Here is a 17,418-nt window from a genome sequence, read left to right as displayed (position 1 = left end):
CCCAGCCTGGGTCACCCTACACCCCCAGGTCACCCTGCAACCCCCATTCTCCATTACACCTGTATGACCCTGCACCCCCCATTCCCCACCCCGCCTGGGTCACCCTGCAACCCCCAGGTCACCCTGCCTGGGTCACCCTGCACCCCCAGGTCACCCTGCAACCCCCATTGTCCATCACACCTGCGTGACCCTGCACCCCCCATTCCCCACATCCTGCCTGGGTCACCATGCACCCCCCATTCCCCGCCCCGCCTGGGTCACTCTGCACCCTCCATTCCTAACCCTGCCTGGGTCACCCTGCACCCCCCATTTCCCACATCCCACCTGGGTCACCCTGCACCCCCCAGGTCACCCTGCCTGGGTCACTCTGCACCCCCCATTCCCCACATCCTGCCTGGGTCACCCTGCACCCCCCAGGTCACCCTGCCTAGGTCACCCTGCACCTCCCATTCCCTGCCCCGCCTGGGTCACCCTGCATCCCCCATTCCCCACATCCCGCCAGGGTAACCCTGCACCCCCCAGGTCACCCTGCCTGGGTCACCCTGCACCCGCCATTCCTAACCCTGCCTGGGTCACCCTGCACCCCCCAGGTCACCCTGCAATCCCCATTCTCCATCACAGCTGCGTGACCCTGCACCCCCCATTCCCCACCCAGCCTGGGTCACCCTGCACCCCCCATTCCCCACATCCCGCCTGGGTCACCCTGCACCCCTCAGGTCACCCTGCCTGGGTCACCCTGCACCCCCCATTCCCCGCCCTGCCTGGGTCACCCTGCACCCACTAGTCCCCACATCCCACCTGGGTCACCCTGCACCCCCCAGGTCACCCTGCAACCCCCATTCTCCATTACACCTGCGTGACCCTGCACCCCCTATTCCCCACCCAGCCTGGGTCACCCTGCACCCCCCATTCCCCACATCCCGCCTGGGTATCCCTGCACCCCCCAGGTCACCCTGCCTGGGTCATTCTGCACCCCCCAGGTCACCCTGCAACTCCCATTCTCCATTACACCTGCATGACCCTGCACCCCCCATTCCCCACCCCGCCTGGGTCACCCTACACCCCTCCAGGTCACCCTGCCTGAGTCACCCTGCACCCCCCATTCCCCGCCCCGCCTGGGTCACCCTGCACCCCCCAGGTCACCCTGCAACTCTCATTCTCCATTACACCTGCGTGACCCTGCACCCCCTATTCCCCACCCAGCCTGGGCCACTCTGCACCCCCCATTCCCCACGTCCCGCCTGGGTCACCCTGCACCCCCCAGGTCACCCTGCCTGAGTCATTCTGCACTCCCCATTCTCCACATCCCACCTGGGTCACCTTGCACCCCCCAGGTCACCCTGCAACCCCCATTCTCCATTACACCTGTATGACCCTGCACCCCCCATTCCCCACCCCGCCTGGGTCACCCTGCACCCCCGAGGTCACCCCGCCTGGGTCACCCTCAACCCCCCATTCCCCACCCTGCCTGGGTCACCCTGCACCCCCAGGTCACCCTGCAACCCCCATTGTCCATCACACCTGCGTGACCCTGCACCCCCCATTCCCCACATCCTCCCTGGGTCACCATGCACCCCCCATTCCCCGCCCCGCCTGGGTCACTCTGCACCCTCCATTCCTAACCCTGCCTGGGTCACCCTGCACCCCCCATTTCCCACATCCCACCTGGGTCACCCTGCACCCCCCAGGTCACCCTGCCTGGGTCACTCTGCACCCCCCATTCCCCACATCCCGCCTGGGTCACCCTGCACCCCCCAGGTCACCCTGCCTGGGTCACCCTGCACCTCCCATTCCCTGCCCCGCCTGGGTCACCCTGTACCCCCCAGGTCACCCTGCAACCCCCATTCTCCATTACACCTGCGTGACCCTGCACCCTCCATTCCCCACCCTGCCTGGGTCACCCTGAACCCCCCAGGTCACCCTGTCTGGGTCACCCTGCACCCCCCATTCCTAACCCTGCCTGGGTCACCCTGCACCCCTCTGGTCACCCTGCAACCCCCATTCTCCATTACACCTGCGTGACCCTGCACCCTCCATTCCCCACCCTGCCTGGGTCACCCTGCACTCCCCATTCCCTACCCTGCCTGGGTCACCCTGCACCCCCCAGGTCACCCTTCCTGGGTCACCCTGCACCCACTATTCCCCACATCCCACCTGGGTCACCCTGCGCCCCCCAGGTCACCCTGCAACCCCCATTCTCCATTACACCTGCGTGACCCTGCACCCCCTATTCCCCACCCTGGGTCACCCTGCACCCCCCATTCCTAACCCTGCCTGGGTCACCCTGCACCCCTCTGGTCACCCTGCAACCCCCATTCTCCATTACACCTGCGTGACCCTGCACCCTCCATTCCCCACCCTGCCTGGGTAACCCTGCACTCCCCATTCCCTACCCTGCCTGGGTCACCCTGCACCCCCCAGGTCACCCTGCCTGGGTCACCCTGCACCCACTATTCCCCACATCCCACCTGGGTCACCCTGCACCCCCCAGGTCACCCTGCAACCCCCATTCTCCATTACACCTGCGTGACCCTGCACCCCCTATTCCCCACCCTGGGTCACCCTGCACCCCCCATTCCCCACATCCCGCCTGGGTCACCTTGCACCCCCCAGGTCACCCTGCCTGGGTCATTCTGTACCCCCCATTCCCCACATCCCACCTGGGTCACCCTGCACCCCTCAGGTCACCCTGCAACCCCCATTCTCCATTACACCTGCATGACCCTGCACCCCCCATTCCCCACGCCGCCTGGGTTAACCGTGCCCCCCCATTCCCCACTCTGCCTGGATCACCCTGCACCCCCCAGGTCACCCCACATGGGTCACCCTCAACCCCCCATTCCCCACCCTGCCTGCTGCACCCCCCAGGTCACCCTGCAACCCCCATTCTCCATCACACCTGCGTGACCCTGCACCCCCCATTCCCCACCGCACCTGCATCACCCTGCAACCCCCATTCCCCACCCTGCCTGGTCACCCTAGATCCCCCATTCCCTGCCCCACCTGGGTCACCCTGTACCCCCCAGGACACCCTGCACCCCACATTTCCTACCCCGCCTGGGTCACCCTGGATTCCTCCCTCCTAGGTCACCCTCACCCCCCATCCCTCTCACTCCTACCTGGGCCCACGGACAGATTTAGGGGCAGGCACTGGGGTGCTGTTTTTGTTGTTAGTAACAACAAATGATGGAAGTCCTATTACTAAGGAATTAGCTGATTTACTAAAAGATAAGCAATGGAAATGTGAGGAAAGTGATGGATAGTCGTCCAGTTTTCCTGGCGGCGTAAAGGCGAGTGAAGATAAAGAAGAATGTGGCTCACATGAAAAGGAAGAAAAGTAATAACAAAGAGAAATCTGGTTTACATTAAAAGGAGAGAAATGGTAAAGAAGAATCAGCCTTCCACGATGAAACAGCAGTGAGAAAAATTGCACACCACAACTCGATACATCAGATCTTGCTTTATGGCCGGCGATCCTAAATTCTGCCAATATGGATCGTATAATTTGGAACGGGGGGTGGGGGGGGAATAGAGGGTTTGATCTTTCCAGTAAATGAGCAGAAGCGACACTTCTCAAAGTCACACTGTGGTACAGTGCTCGAGAATGGTGAGACACTGAATAGGCGTTGGCTAGTATGCTCGAAAGCAACAGACAAAGTGTTCTGGGTTTGTTGCAAAACATTTGACAAGAATGCCAAATCATTGCTTGCATTTTCCGGGTACAAGTTACTGGCGTAACTTAGCTGATGATCTGAAGCAACATGAAAAGTCACTCAGCCATTTTACAGCCTACTCCAAATGGATGGAGGTCGAGTCAAGGCTCAAGCTGAATAAATGCACAGGTGCAGAAAACCAGTGCATTATTAACATAGCAACTCAGCACTGGAGGAACGTGCTCAAGCGTCTGATCTCAATTACCCTCTTCCTTGTAGGGGTAGCTTGACTGTTATATGTGGGGCGGCGGGGGGGCGGGGGGGGGAGGAAACCACACACACACACTGAAGCCAGTTCCCTTGGCTCACTGGTTTGGGGGACAGGATGGCTTAACAGGGGAGCTCCAGCTGGTGCTGGCGGCTGCTCCGGCACTGCATGTCGCTGCTCCCCGCTGAGGCTGCTGCTGCTGCTGCTGTCCCAGGGATGCCACATACCGGGCTCCTGCTTCCCACCCACCACCGCCCATTCCCATATCCCCTTCTCTTCCCCATCCCCCCCTGTTTCCACTCCCCACTGTCCCGTGCCCCATATCCCTCCCCTTCTCTTCCCCTCCCCTCCACATCCCACCCCCCCTTCTCCACTGTCTCTTTCCCCCCACCCCACCCCACCTCTTGCCCTGCCTCTGCCCCCACAGGCACTCCTGCTTGTACAGGAAACAAGCAGGCACTAGGGACCCAGGAGGCGGCATCCAGCTGTCTAGGCAGAGACCTAGAGAACATCTGCTCCATGTGGAGAGGGTGGGAGGGGGAGGCACAGCGTGGGAAGGACAGAGCCCCCCTTCCCCTCCTCTTGAAGGGCAGCACCAAGCTCGCAGAAATGGGGGCGTGAAATGACACATGACCCCATGTAACTCCCTGCACTTCGCCTCTTTTGGGGGGGCAGTGCCCTCCCTACAGCCCCCCCCCAAACTACACCAATGCTCTTCCTTGCAAAGAATGATTTGTCTTTCCGGGGCTCCTTGGATAAGTTGTTCACTGAACATAACAGTAATTTCCTTGGTTTGGTAGAGCTCCTTGTGAAATATGACGATGTCATGCCTGAACACCTACTATGAATAGTTCGTAAAGAAGCAATGGACCATTACTGTAGCAAAGCAATTCAAAATGAATTGATTGACTTAATGGCAAGGAAGGTGCTTGTGTGACGAAGTGGGCCTGTTCTTAATGTTTCCTCTGAATAGTGTGGGGGTGCCTCAGTTTCCCCTATGCAGTTCTTAAGTATCTAGGTGGTGGGGTAAGGGTGTATGATCATTGCAGAGCCCTAGAGGGCAGGTGTGTGCAGGGGTCTGGACACAGAGAATGGCCGACACCCTGTTTCCTGGCAACTGATGGCCTGGGCCCTTCCCCCCCTGCAAGGTGAGAGCTGAAGGGTTGGAGAACAAAGGAATCAGGTGACCACCTGGCCCAGGAAAGGAACAAAGCCCAGAGGAGGAGGGGCTGGAGGGAGTTTCAGTTTGGGGCTGGCTGGGACATGGAGTGAAGTGCAGACGTGGTTGTCTGGCTCACTGCCCCCAAAAATGGACCCAGCTGAGGGGTCCCGTTCTCTGCACCTGCAAGCTCTGTTTTAGACCATGTTCCTGTCGTCTAATAAACCTTCTGTTTTACTGGCTGGCTGAGAGTCACGTCTGAATGCGAAGTTGGGGTGCCGGACCCTCTGGCTTCCCCAGGAGCCCCGCCTGAGCGGACTTGCTGGGGGAAGCGCACGGAGGGGCAGAGGATGCTGAATGCTCCGAGGTCAGACCCAGGAAGGTGGAAGCTGTGTGAGCTGTGTGTCCTGAAGACAGGCTGCTCACAGAAAGGCGACTGCCCCAGAGTCCTGACTGGCTTCATGGGGAGCAGTTCCAGAGCATCGCCCAGGGACTCCGTGACAGCTTGTTACCACATTGATGCAGCTCAGCAAAGCAATGTACTACGCTATAATAATGGACTGCACTCCCAACAGTCGCCGTGAAAAGATGCCATTTACAGTAAGATTTGTTGACGACGAGGATGGCTGTATCCAAGGAAAGGAACACTTCATCTGTTTCCAACTCTACTGGAAAAGGCCTGAACGTTCATGAACGTTTTGAATGAGAATAAAATAAGATGAGATTGCACCCTCAGCAAGTTCGAGGATGACACTAAGCTGTGGGGAGAGTTAGATATGCTGGGAGGTAGGGATAGGGTCCAGAGTGACCTAGACAAATTGGAGGATTGGGCCAAAAGAAATCTGATGACAAGGACAAGTGCAGAGTCCTGCACTTAGGATGGAAGAATCCTATGCACCGCTACAGGCTGGGAACTGACTGGCTAGGCAGCAGTTCTGCAGAAAAGGATCTGGGGATTACAGTGGACGAGAAGCTGGATATGAGTCAGCAGTGTGCCCTTGTTGCCAAGAAGGCTAATGGCATATTGGGCTACATTAGTAGGAGCATTGCCAACAGATCGAGGGAAGTGATTATTCCCTTCTATTCAGCACTGGTCAGGCCACATCTGGAGTACTGCATCCAGTTTTGGGCCCCGCACTACAGAGAGGATGTGGACAAATTGGAGAGAGTCCAGCGGAGGGCAACAAAAATGGTTATGGGGTGGGGCACATGACTTATGGGGAGAGGCTGAAGGAACTGGGATTGTTTAGTCTGCAGAAGAGAAGAGTGAGGGGGGATTTGATAGCTGCTTTCAACTACCGGAACGGGGGTTCCAAAGAGGATGGAGCTCGTGTGTTCTCAGTGGGGACAGACGACAGAACAAGGAGCAATGGTCTCTAGTTGCAGTGGGGGAGGTCTAGTTGGATATTAGGAAACACTGTTTCACTAGGAGGGTGTTGAAGCACTGGAATGGGTTCCCTAGGGAGGAAGTGGAATCTATCCTTAGAGGTTTTTAAGGTCAGGCTTGACAAAGCCCTGGCTGGGATGATTTAGTTGGGGATTGGTCGTGCTTTGAGCAGGGGGTTGGACTAGATGACCTCCTGAGGTCCCTTCCAACCCTAATGTTCTATGATTCTATGAAAGCTTCAGGACTGCTGTGGCCACGCTACGACAATGGCGCAAACATGAAGGGAAGAAACAGTGGTGGCCAGGCAAGGATCCTTGCTCTGAATCCAAGGGCTTTCTTCGTGCCTTGTGGCGCCCATTCCCTCAACCTGGTTATGTCAGACACAGCTTTGTCATCTTTAGATTCAGTATCTCTCTTTGGAGTACTGCAAAAGATATATGTCTGGTTTTCAGCATCAACTATCGGTGGAAGATCCTCACGGACACTGTTACAAATCTAATGGTGCAGTTGCTAAGTGACACTCACTGGGAGAGTCGCATTGACAGTGTGAGGTACCAAGTGACTGAGGTTTACAATGCTTGACGGAACGGTCGCAGTCGAGTAAAGCCAAGGCCGGAATGCAGCATGAGGTGCCAAGCTTGGCAAACCAGATCACTGACTTCAAATGTCTGGTCTCAATTGTGGTTTGGCATGATATCCTGTTCCAAGCAAATGTTGTAAGCATGGCACTAGAAACTCAATCGATGGACATTGCGATCGCTACTACTTTGATGATGTTCTGGGCCAAGGTATTCGAAGCGCTACAGGCCGGCAGGGGCATTCTGAGAAAACGAGACCCACACGCAGCTAAGCAGCGAGTTATTTGCTTTATTGAAGGTTAGTGACACACCCACAACAGGGACTCCCAGCATTGCTGTCACGGAGGTGGAGAACCCAGCACACTTGCCTGGGACGGAGTCTGACGAAGGGGCAACCAGCGAGCCATAATAAGCAGTACACAGAAACAGCTCATGAATATATAATTAGGTACTTCCCTAAGGGGGCTTTCCGCTACCTGGCAACGGGCCATGCAAGGCAGACAAAACCAGCCTCAAACCAGTTAAAGTTGGTTCTCCATGTCCTACAGTGACCGGGCAGCCTCGAGAAAGCGTAAGTTCCCTAGCTAGGCCATAACAAGGTCTTCCGCAGTCCATTACAGATGAGAAGCTGCCTTGATTTTGCTGTGGCTTTGATTTGAAGATGCCATCACTGCTGCCAAAGAAATGGCAGAAAACTTAGGAGTTGAGCCTGTCTTAAAGGAAACTCATGTTCACCGGAAGAAGAGACAGTTTGGTTACGAGGGTAGAGATGAGGTGATGGGATGTTCAGAAGAAAAATTCAAGAGGGAATTTTTTTGCTCACTCATTGACACTGCTTGAGTGTCCAACGAAGAAAAGTTCGGACAATTGAAGCACCACAAAAAGATCGGGGGGGAGGGTGTTGTATGACCTTAATAACCTGCTGGCAGACAGGAAAACACTCTTGAACAATTGTACAAACCTTCACCAGATGCTGACACATGGGGAATATTCAGACATCAATGATAAAGACCTCTATGTCAAATTGGACCACATCCATAACATTTTACCACTTGGTAGGCGCTCTCCACTCCAACTTCTCCAATTCATTCATGATGCAGAGCTAAAAGACTCTTTTCCTAATGTGTGGAGAGCTTTGAGGATTCTGCTCATGTTGCTAGTCACAGTTGTGAGTGGTGAGTGCAGTTTTTCAAAGCTCAGGCTCATTAAAACACATCTTCGATCGATGACGGCCAATGAGAGATTGACATCACTTGCTATTTTATCACTTGAAAATACCATTGGCCAGTCTTTGGATCTCTCGGACGCTGGGCTTCAGTTCATGAGGGCAAAGGCGAGAAAAGCCACCTTTTGAACCAAAGGACTAGGGTTAACTTTCTAAACCTGTCACCTACTGTAACACTAACTAACACAGGTCCACCCAAGGTCAGTGCACAGTTCCATTTCTTGATGTTAGTACATTTCAGCTATTCTTAAAATTAAAAGGTTTCTATAAGTTTAGAGGAAACAATTTTTTTATCTGCTTATATATCGCATGAATAAATACAGATCCTAGTGTGCAAATTTATTGTCTTATATGACGGGGATAAATCATGCATGCACATTGTGCCTCACAGTTGTGAAATGGGCTACAAATGCAATAAAATATAAGGTATTCAGAAGTTTAACAAATGCGGGGGGTGCGGGTGCTGAAGATGCTCCTCTCCTGGGGTGACATTTGGTCTAGTGCCGGCCCTACCTGGGCCACCTGCATCCCCCATCCTGCTGCCCACCTGCCAGCATTACCCAGATCCCGCATGACCACCCTGCTGCCTGGACACGCCCGTCCCTGACCTGCTGCATGTACTTCCAGGCCAAGGGTGCCTATGAGAAGGTGGGGGAAGCCACCGAGACGGCTCTGACCTGCCTGGTGGAGAAGATGAATGTTTTCAACACAGATGTGCGGAGTCTGTCCAAGGTGGAACGCGCCAATGCCTGCAACTCTGTAAGTGTTCATCCACCAGGACCTTTGCCCCAGATACCACCCCACTGCCCCCTCCAAGACCCCCCAGTGCCCCTCCCCACCATGCCAATGCCTGCAACTGTGTGAGCATTTGCCCCCCTACTATTCATAACCACCCACTCTGCCTCCTCCCATCTGGCCCAGCAGGAGATGTGTTGTGCTGGGCTCCCCAGGGGGTCACACTCTCCTGGTCTGGTCTATTCCCCCCCATTCCCTCCCACAGGCTGGCCGGTTAGGGTCTGTCCCTGTAGTCCCTGAGTCGGGGGGAGGAGCTGCCCTGGGCTCCATGTCTGGTGCTTTTTGGGGGTCACTGCTCCCCCATTAGCCCCTGTTCTGCCCTCCCCAGGTGATTAAGCAGCTGATGAAGAAGGAGTTCACCCTGGAGTTCTCCCGTGACAGGAAGTCCATGTCTGTGTACTGCTCCCCTGCCAAGGCCTCCCGCGCAGCTGTCAGCAACAAGATGTTCATCAAGGTCAGTGCCAGGCTCCCATCCCCACGGAAACCAGGGTACTCTGGGTATCCCCCAGCTGCCTCCTCTTATCCCCACGGAAACCAGGGTACCCAGTGTCACAGAACTACGGTGGGTTGGATGCTCTGTCTTTTATCCAAACCCTTTGGGAATGCCCCTATTGTTTACTAGGCCTAGCTTGTCACCAGGGGGAGCCACATGGCCCCACAATTCTGAGAAGGGGCTTCTGGGTACCAGCCTCCTTATCTCTCGGTGACCTCCTGCCAGTCAGGGAGCCGGAGCCAGTGGAGAACTGAGCTGTCCCGTGCAGCCCTGTTCCCCAAACTCCATCTCTCTCGGCCTGTCCCGCTCTCGCTCTGTCCCCGCTGGGCTCCGTCCGTCCGCCTCTCTCTCTGTCCATCCGTCTCTCTCCGTCCGTCCGCCTCTCTCTGTCCGTCCGTCCGTCTCTCGCTCTGTCCCTGCTGGGGTCTGTTCATCTGCCTCTCTCTGTCCGTCCGTCTCTCGCTCTGACCCCGCTGGGCTCCGTCTGTCTGCCTCTCTGTCCGTCCGTCTCTCTCTGTGCATCCGCCTCTCTCTCTGTCCATCCGTCTCTCGCTCTGTCCCTGCTGGGGTCCGTTCGTCTGCCTCTCTCTGTCCATCCGTCTCTCACTCTGTCCATCCGTCTCTCTCTCTCTGTCCCCGCTGGGGTCCATTCGTCCGCCTCTCTCTGTTCGTCCGTCTCTCACTCTGTCCGTCCGCCTCTCTCTCTCTGTCCCCACTGGGCTCTGTCCACCCGCCTCTCTCTCTGTCTGTCCGTCTCTCGCTCTGTCCCAGCTGGGCTCTGTCCGTCCGCCTCTTTCTGTCCGTCCATCTCTCTCTCTGTCCGTCTGTCTCTTGCTCTATCCGTCCGCCTCTCTCTCTGTCCATCTGTCTCTCTCTCTGTCCGTCCGTCTCTCGCTCTGTCCCCACTGGGCTCCGTCCATCCATCTCTCTCTCTGTACATCCATCTCTCGCTCTGTCCATCCACCTCTGTCCATCCACTCTGTCCCCGCTGGGCTCCATCCATCCATCTCTCACTCTGGCTGTCTGACTCTCGCTCTGTCGGTCCGCCTTTCTCTCTGTCCCGTCCATCTCTCGCTCTGTCCTCCCTGGGCTCCGTCCATCCATCTCTTTCTCTGTCCATCTGTCTCTCTCTCTGTCCCCGCTGGGGTCCATCCATCCATCTCTCACTCTGTCCGTCCGCCTCTCTCTCTGTCCGTCTGTCTCTTGCTCTGTCTGCACTGGGCTCCGTCCATCCGCCTCTCTCTGTCCATCCGTCTCTCGCATTGTCCATCCGTTTCTTGCTCTGTCCCTGCTGGGCTTCGTCCGCCCGCCTCTTGCTCTGTCCGTCCGCCTCTCTCTCTGTCCGTCCACCTCTCTTTCTGTCTGTCTGTCTCTTGCTCTGTCCCCGCTGGGCTCCGTCCATCCGCCTCTCTCTCTGTCCGTCCATCTCTCACTCTGTCCCCGCTAGGCTCCGTTCATCTGCCTCTCTCTCTGTCCATCCTTCTCTCACTCTGTTTGTCCGCCTCTCTCTCTGTCTGTCCGCCTCTCTTTCTGTCCGTCTGTCTCTCACTCTGTCCGTCTGTCTCTTGCTCTGTCCCCACCTCACTCTGTCTGTCCGTCCATCTCTCTCTCTCTCTCTCTCTCTCTCTCTCTCTCTCTCTCTCATGCTCTTGCTCCCAAAGGGTGCCCCTGAGGGGGTTATTGACCGCTGTAACTATGTCCGAGTGGGCACCACCCGTGTCCCCCTCACGCCCCTGGTGAAAGACAAGATCTTGACCGTCATCAAGGAGTGGGGGACGGGGCGGGACACACTGCGCTGCCTGGCTCTGGCCACACGTGACACCCCCCCAAGGAGAGAGGACATGGTGCTGGAGGACTCTGCCAAGTTTGTCGAGTATGAGGTCAGGTTCAGCCCCCCCCCGCCCCCCACCCATGGGATGGTGGTGCAGTGTTTGCGGGGGGTCAGTGCTGGTTGGGAGAGTGGTTGGGGGGTTGGATGGGGGCTGGTTGAGGCAGTGGTTGGGGGGTTGGATGGGGGCTGGTTGAGGCAGTGGTTGGGGGGTCGGATGGGGGCTGGTTGAGGCAGTGGTTGGGGGGGTTAGGGTGGGGGTTGGTTGGGGCAGTGGTTGGGGGGTTGGTTGGAGAGTGGCTGAGGGGTCAGGGTGGGGATTGTTTGGGGGGATCAGCATGGGGGTTGGTTAGGACATAGTTGGGGGATGAAGGCAGGGGCGTGGTTGGGGAGGGTTTGGGGAGATGAAAGCAGGGGTTGGTTCAGGGCTGGGAGTGGGGGGCTGGGGGGTTGTTTAGGGAGTGGTTCAGGGAATGGGGGCGAGGTAGTTGGGGCGTGGTTTGGGGGTGAGTGTGGGGATGTGGTTAGGGGATGGATAGGGCAGTTGGGGGTGAGGATGGGGGTGTGGTTGGGTGAATGGGGTGGGGTGGTTGGGGTGTGTTTGGGAGATGGGGAGGGGTGGTTGGGAGAGTGGGGGTGGGGTTGGGGGATGGGAGTATGGTTGAGGGCATGGATGGGGGAGTGTGTGGGGTTTGGTTAGAGCATGTTTGGGGGCTGGTGGACTGGTTGGGGCATGGTTGGGGAATGGGGGATGGTTGGGGAGTGGTTGCGGGATGGGGCAGGGGTTGGTTGGGGTGTGGTGTGGGGATTGGGGCTGGTCGGGGTTGGGTTGGGGGATGGGGGTTGGCTGGGGTCTGGTTGGAGGGTTGCTATGGGCGCAGCACGTGCTAATCGCTCCCCCCCCAAAGGTGGACCTGACCTTTGTGGGCTGTGTGGGGATGTTGGACCCACCCCGGAAGGAGGTGATGGGCTCCATCCAGTTGTGCCGTGACGCCGGCATCCGCGTCATCATGATCACGGGGGACAACAAGGGCACGGCCATCGCCATCTGCCGCCGCATCGGGATCTTCACCGAGGAGGAGGAGGTGATGGGCAGGGCCTACACAGGCCGCGAGTTCGACGACCTGCCCCCCGCTGAGCAGCGCGAGGCCTGCAAGCGGGCCTGCTGCTTCGCCCGTGTCGAGCCCACCCACAAATCCAAGATCGTGGAGTTCCTGCAGTCCTTTGATGAGATCACAGCCATGGTGAGAGGGGACCCTAGGGGGGTGCCATAGTGAGGACGGGATCACTGGGGTGGGGGCAGAGAGCAGGGGAAGGGAAGAGGGTCCCTGCCATGGCAGGAGGAGACAGGCTGTGCTAAGGAACTGTGAGCTCAGGGATGCGGGGGTCAGCGGGGTTTGGGGATCCCACACTCAGTGGCTTACCCCTCTCACACACAGACAGGCGACGGGGTGAATGATGCCCCTGCGCTGAAGAAGGCCGAGATTGGCATCGCCATGGGCTCTGGCACAGCTGTGGCCAAGACGGCCTCCGAGATGGTCCTGGCTGACGACAACTTCTCGACCATCGTGTCTGCCGTGGAGGAGGGCAGGGCCATCTACAACAACATGAAGCAGTTCATCCGCTACCTCATTTCCTCCAACGTGGGCGAGGTCGTATGGTGAGTGCCCCGCCCCCCGACTGCAACCATCCTGTCCCCTCAACCCACCCCCAGCCATGCCAACCTTCGCTCCCCTCCCCAGCCACGCCAGCCTTCTCCCTCCCCTTCCCCAGCCATGCCAGACGTCCCCTCCCCTCTCCCACCTACACCAGCCTTCCCCTCCCCTCACCCCAAGCCACGCCAGCCTTGTCCCTCCCCTCCCTTCCCCTCCCCCAGCCATGCCAGGCTTGTCCCTCCCCTCCTTCCAGCCACGCCAGACTTGCCCCCACCCAACCCCCAGCCACACCTGACTTGTCCTTCCCCTCCCCCAGCCACACCAGCCTTGTGTGATGAAGTGGGAATTTTCTGTAGTGTTTTTGAGTCCTATGTGGGCCTCAGTTTCCCCTGTATTTTGCATGGCTTCCTGGGGCAGGGCGGGGCTAAATTTGCTCTCACCACAGTGTGTGTCACCTCACTGACTGAGCAGGGAGAGGCGATTCCAATGGGCTGGCTGAGGCCCACCCCCTCAATGAAAAATCAGAACAATGGAAGCCCCTCCCCAGGACATGGTCCGCTGCGCCCACCCAGCCAGCAGGTGATGGGTTCCCCGCCTCTCAGCTGGAGGCTGAGCAGAGATCCAGCTCCATCTGGACTAGGGGCTGAGGTGCGGGTGGGGGAATAGAGGGCTGCCTGCTCGAAGCTCTTACCTGGGACCTGCCAAGCAGGTCAGACAGAGGGACGGACAGACAGACAGAGCCTGTGCCAAGGGTTTCCCCACAGCCTGGCAGGGCTCTGGGCTGAGCAGAATGGACTGGGCTGTAACCTGCACCCCTCTGCACGACCCTAAGGGCTCCCTGTGCCTTGCCCAGCTGACTAACACACCTGACTGTGCGCCAGTGTTGAGGGACTGTCCCTGCCACGCTGGGTGAGGGCACCGTTCTGGCAGCGTGGGCGCGTCTCTGCCAGGGTCTGGCTCAGCGGGACTCACTGGGCAGAGCTCACGGGGGAAGCAGGAGGCTGCAGCCCAGAGATCCAGTCCAAGGAGGCAGTGAGGCCGTGTGGCTGACCCTGGAGGAAGAGGGACACACCAGGGGGTTTGACACACTGAAGGAGACCCCTAGAGACGGCTGCAAAGCTGGGGGTGTCGCACTGATCCTGGAGATCCGGGACACCTTGCCCTGCCCCCCCCAAACACACCAGCCCTGCCCCTCTTCTGTCTCTCACTCCCCCTGTCTCCCCACAGTATCTTTCTCACAGCTGCTCTGGGCCTTCCAGAAGCCTTGATCCCCGTGCAGCTGCTGTGGGTGAACCTGGTGACTGACGGGCTCCCGGCCACTGCTCTGGGCTTCAACCCCCCGGACCTGGACATCATGGACAAGCCGCCCCGCAGCCCCAAGGAACCCCTCATCAGTGGCTGGCTCTTCTTCCGCTACATGACCATTGGCGGTAAAGCCCTCCCACCCTCTCCTGCAAAGCCCCATCCCCTTCTGCCCCACATTCATGCCTCCCCTCTCTGCTCTGCCCACAGGCTACGTTGGAGCTGCCACGGTGGGTGCCGCTGCCTGGTGGTTCCTCTATGCAGAGGATGGTCCTGGCGTCTCCTATCACCAGCTGGTGAGAGCTGGCCCCAGTGCAGAGCTGGGGGGCCTGTGCTGTGTGTGTGTGGGGAGGGCTCAGCTGGGTGCTCTCCCCAGCAGTCAGTGCTGGCCCCAATGCCCCAGTGCAGAGCTGGGGGGCCTGTGCTCGGGCGGGGGAGGGGGGGTTTCTGTGTCCCTTGCAAGGAGCCATGTGGGGCAGGAGTTCGGATGGCAGCACTGTGCTGTCTGCATTTTGACACCCCCCTCCCCCCCAGTCCCATTTCATGCAGTGCACGGAGGAAAACGTGGACTTTGAGGGGCTGGACTGCGAGGTATTCGAGTCGCCTGTGCCCATGACCATGGCCCTGTCTGTGCTGGTCACCATCGAGATGTGCAACGCCCTCAACAGGCAAGGACCCCTCCCTGCCCTCCCCTCCCCTCCCCACCCACCGGCCCAGCCCCTCGCTCACTCTGCTGCTCTCTCTGCACAGCCTGTCTGAGAACCAGTCCCTGGTGCGCATGCCACCCTGGGTGAACATCTGGCTGCTGAGCTCCATCTGCCTCTCCATGTCCCTGCACTTCCTCATCCTCTACGTCGACCCCCTGCCCGTAAGTGCGGCCCTGCCCAGGTGCCTATGCAGCACAGTGCCCAGGCGGGGGGAGGAGGGGTGGGTTACTCTCACCGCCAGTGGTAGAAGGTCCCATCTGCTCCCACCCCTCCCTGAGCCCTGCTCCCCAGGGCTCTGGCATTGCCCATCCCCAGCACCAGAGGCTCTGGGCTTGCCCTGTGGAGACATTTCCCCAGGCTCGAGTGCCCCTGCCTTGTTCTCCCCATGACCTCCTCCTCCCCCTTTGCTGTCCCCCCCCGCCCAGATGATCTTCAAACTGACACCACTGGACCTGACCCACTGGCTTGTGGTGCTGAAGATCTCGTTCCCTGTCATCCTCCTGGATGAGGTGCTGAAATTTGTCGCCCGGGACTACCTGGAAGGTAAGGATGCATCCCTGCCATGGGGCAGGCCTGGGTCACCTGGCCCAGCTGCAGCCCCATAGGAGCCTCCCAGCAGGATTCATCAGTTGGAGCTGTGTTGTGAATTTGTGCAGATGCCAGTCCCACCCGATGGGACACAGTGCAGGGACCTGCCCCCAAGCTCCAGCTGGCACCAGGGTGCCACCCCCTTCTCTGTCTTCCATCCCCTCCATACCACTAACCACGAACCATCAGCATCACCTGCCATGTAACAGACCCATCAGGGCAGCTCAAACGGGCCCAGAACAGCCCCAGCACCACAGAGAGCAAGCTGCACAGAGCTGGGTGCTTACTGCTCTTGGGGCTAGAGCAGGGGGGCTGGGAGCTAGGACTCCTGGGTTCTTTCCAAGATCTGGGAGGGAAGTGGGGTACAGTGGTTAGAATGGCAAAATAGGAGTCAGGACTCTTGGGTTCTATCCCAGCTCTGGCAGGGGAGTGGGGTCCAGTGGTTAGAGCAGGGGGAGCTGGGAGCCAGGACTCCTGGGTTCTATCCTGGCTCTGGGAGGGAAGTGGGGCCTGGTGGGTTAGAGCAGGGGGGCACTGAGATCCAGGACTCTTGGTTTCTATCCCAGCTCTGGGAGGGGAGTGGGGTACAGTGGTTAGAGCAGTGGGACCAGAGTCAGGGTTCCTGTTGTTTTTTACCCCATCTGTCCCTGCCACCTGTTGTAATCCGTGTCCTTCTGGGAGTATCTGTTTCCAGTCTCCCCAAGGGGCTGGGCCAGACTGCTGCTGAGCCCCCCCACTCCCTACTCTGTGCTGCTCTGGTGTGGGTTTGAGCCCCATGCCCTTGATGGGTTTCACCTTCCATCCATCCATCCATCCATCCATCCATCCCATGTGCAGGTCTGGACTAACTCTCTCTCCCGCACAACCTCCTCCCCTGCGCTCTGTTAACTCTGGTTTCTTTTATCCTTTCCCCTTGTAGCGTAATCTCCTTTCCCTCCATCTCCTTGATCCTGTGTCTCAGGTATCCCATGATCCTTTGCTGCATGCCTTGCCTGCCCCATGTCTGTCTGTGCCAAGGGGCGCTGCAGAGCGTGTGTGCATGTGAAATCTCATTGCTTTACCAGCTACTCCTGGCTGGGTCCCCACTGCAGTTTGGCAGTTGGGGTCTGGGGTCGGGTGGTGTCGCCTGTTTGAGCCTTAGCGCCGCTATCTGCCTGGGCCAGGTACCCCCATTGCCTTCTCTGCCCCCCGCTGCGCCTCTCCATTCCCTTCCACTCACCCCCTGGCTGTGGAGACCCAACGGGGTGTCACTCTGATGCTGTCACACATGCTGCTGCTGCGCTAGGAGCTCTTCCCCCACGGCCCATCATCCTCCAGCTGCCACCAAAGGAGCCAATTGCTGTTGCTCTTGTTTCCACCAGCTGCGACACTTAGATGACCAGATCACAAGAGTTAAGTATCGCAGGCTCACAGCGCCCCCCCCCGAGCCACAGGGGATGGGGGAGCACAGCTCTAGGAATCTGCGAGTGGGACATTCGGCCCCTGCTGCAGCCCCCACCACAAGCGGTGGGTCAGGGGCGCATGGTCCCAGTTCCAGCCCCTGGTGCAAGGGTGGGGCTCAGGGCTGGGGCAGGGGGTTGGCATGCAGCAGGGGGTACAGGGTATGGGCTCCCAGCAGGCTCTGGGGAAGCGGTGATATCTCCCACTGGCTCCTAGGCGGAGGCGCGACCCGGCAGCTCTGTGCGCTGCCTCCACCCGCCGGCGCCTCTCTGCAGCTCCCATTGGCCACGGTTCCTGGCCAATGGGACCTGCGGAGCCGGTGCTTATGGTGGGGGCAGGA

The 17,418-nt window shown here is 58.5% G+C and overlaps 1 protein-coding gene across 1 annotated transcript in view; it reads left to right on the top strand.

The window, feature by feature from the left end:
• ATP2A1 (ATPase sarcoplasmic/endoplasmic reticulum Ca2+ transporting 1) overlaps positions 1-17,171 on the top strand; it is a 37,892-nt gene extending 20,721 nt beyond the window's left edge. Inside the window, exons 12-22 of the mRNA XM_073346364.1 lie at positions 8,898-9,029; positions 9,394-9,519; positions 11,220-11,438; positions 12,295-12,630; positions 12,826-13,046; positions 14,269-14,471; positions 14,554-14,639; positions 14,878-15,011; positions 15,094-15,211; positions 15,476-15,593; positions 16,802-17,171. Of these exons, the coding sequence (XP_073202465.1) occupies positions 8,898-9,029; positions 9,394-9,519; positions 11,220-11,438; positions 12,295-12,630; positions 12,826-13,046; positions 14,269-14,471; positions 14,554-14,639; positions 14,878-15,011; positions 15,094-15,211; positions 15,476-15,593; positions 16,802-16,923 (1,815 nt within the window). The 3' untranslated portion in view covers positions 16,924-17,171. The remainder of the gene's footprint in view (positions 1-8,897; positions 9,030-9,393; positions 9,520-11,219; positions 11,439-12,294; positions 12,631-12,825; positions 13,047-14,268; positions 14,472-14,553; positions 14,640-14,877; positions 15,012-15,093; positions 15,212-15,475; positions 15,594-16,801) is intronic.
• The last annotated feature ends 247 nt before the right edge of the window (positions 17,172-17,418 follow it).

This window comes from Lepidochelys kempii, chromosome 6, assembly GCF_965140265.1.
Source record: "Lepidochelys kempii isolate rLepKem1 chromosome 6, rLepKem1.hap2, whole genome shotgun sequence".
Taxonomy (NCBI): domain Eukaryota; kingdom Metazoa; phylum Chordata; order Testudines; family Cheloniidae; genus Lepidochelys; species Lepidochelys kempii.
This window is presented reverse-complemented; position numbering and strand designations above follow the sequence as displayed.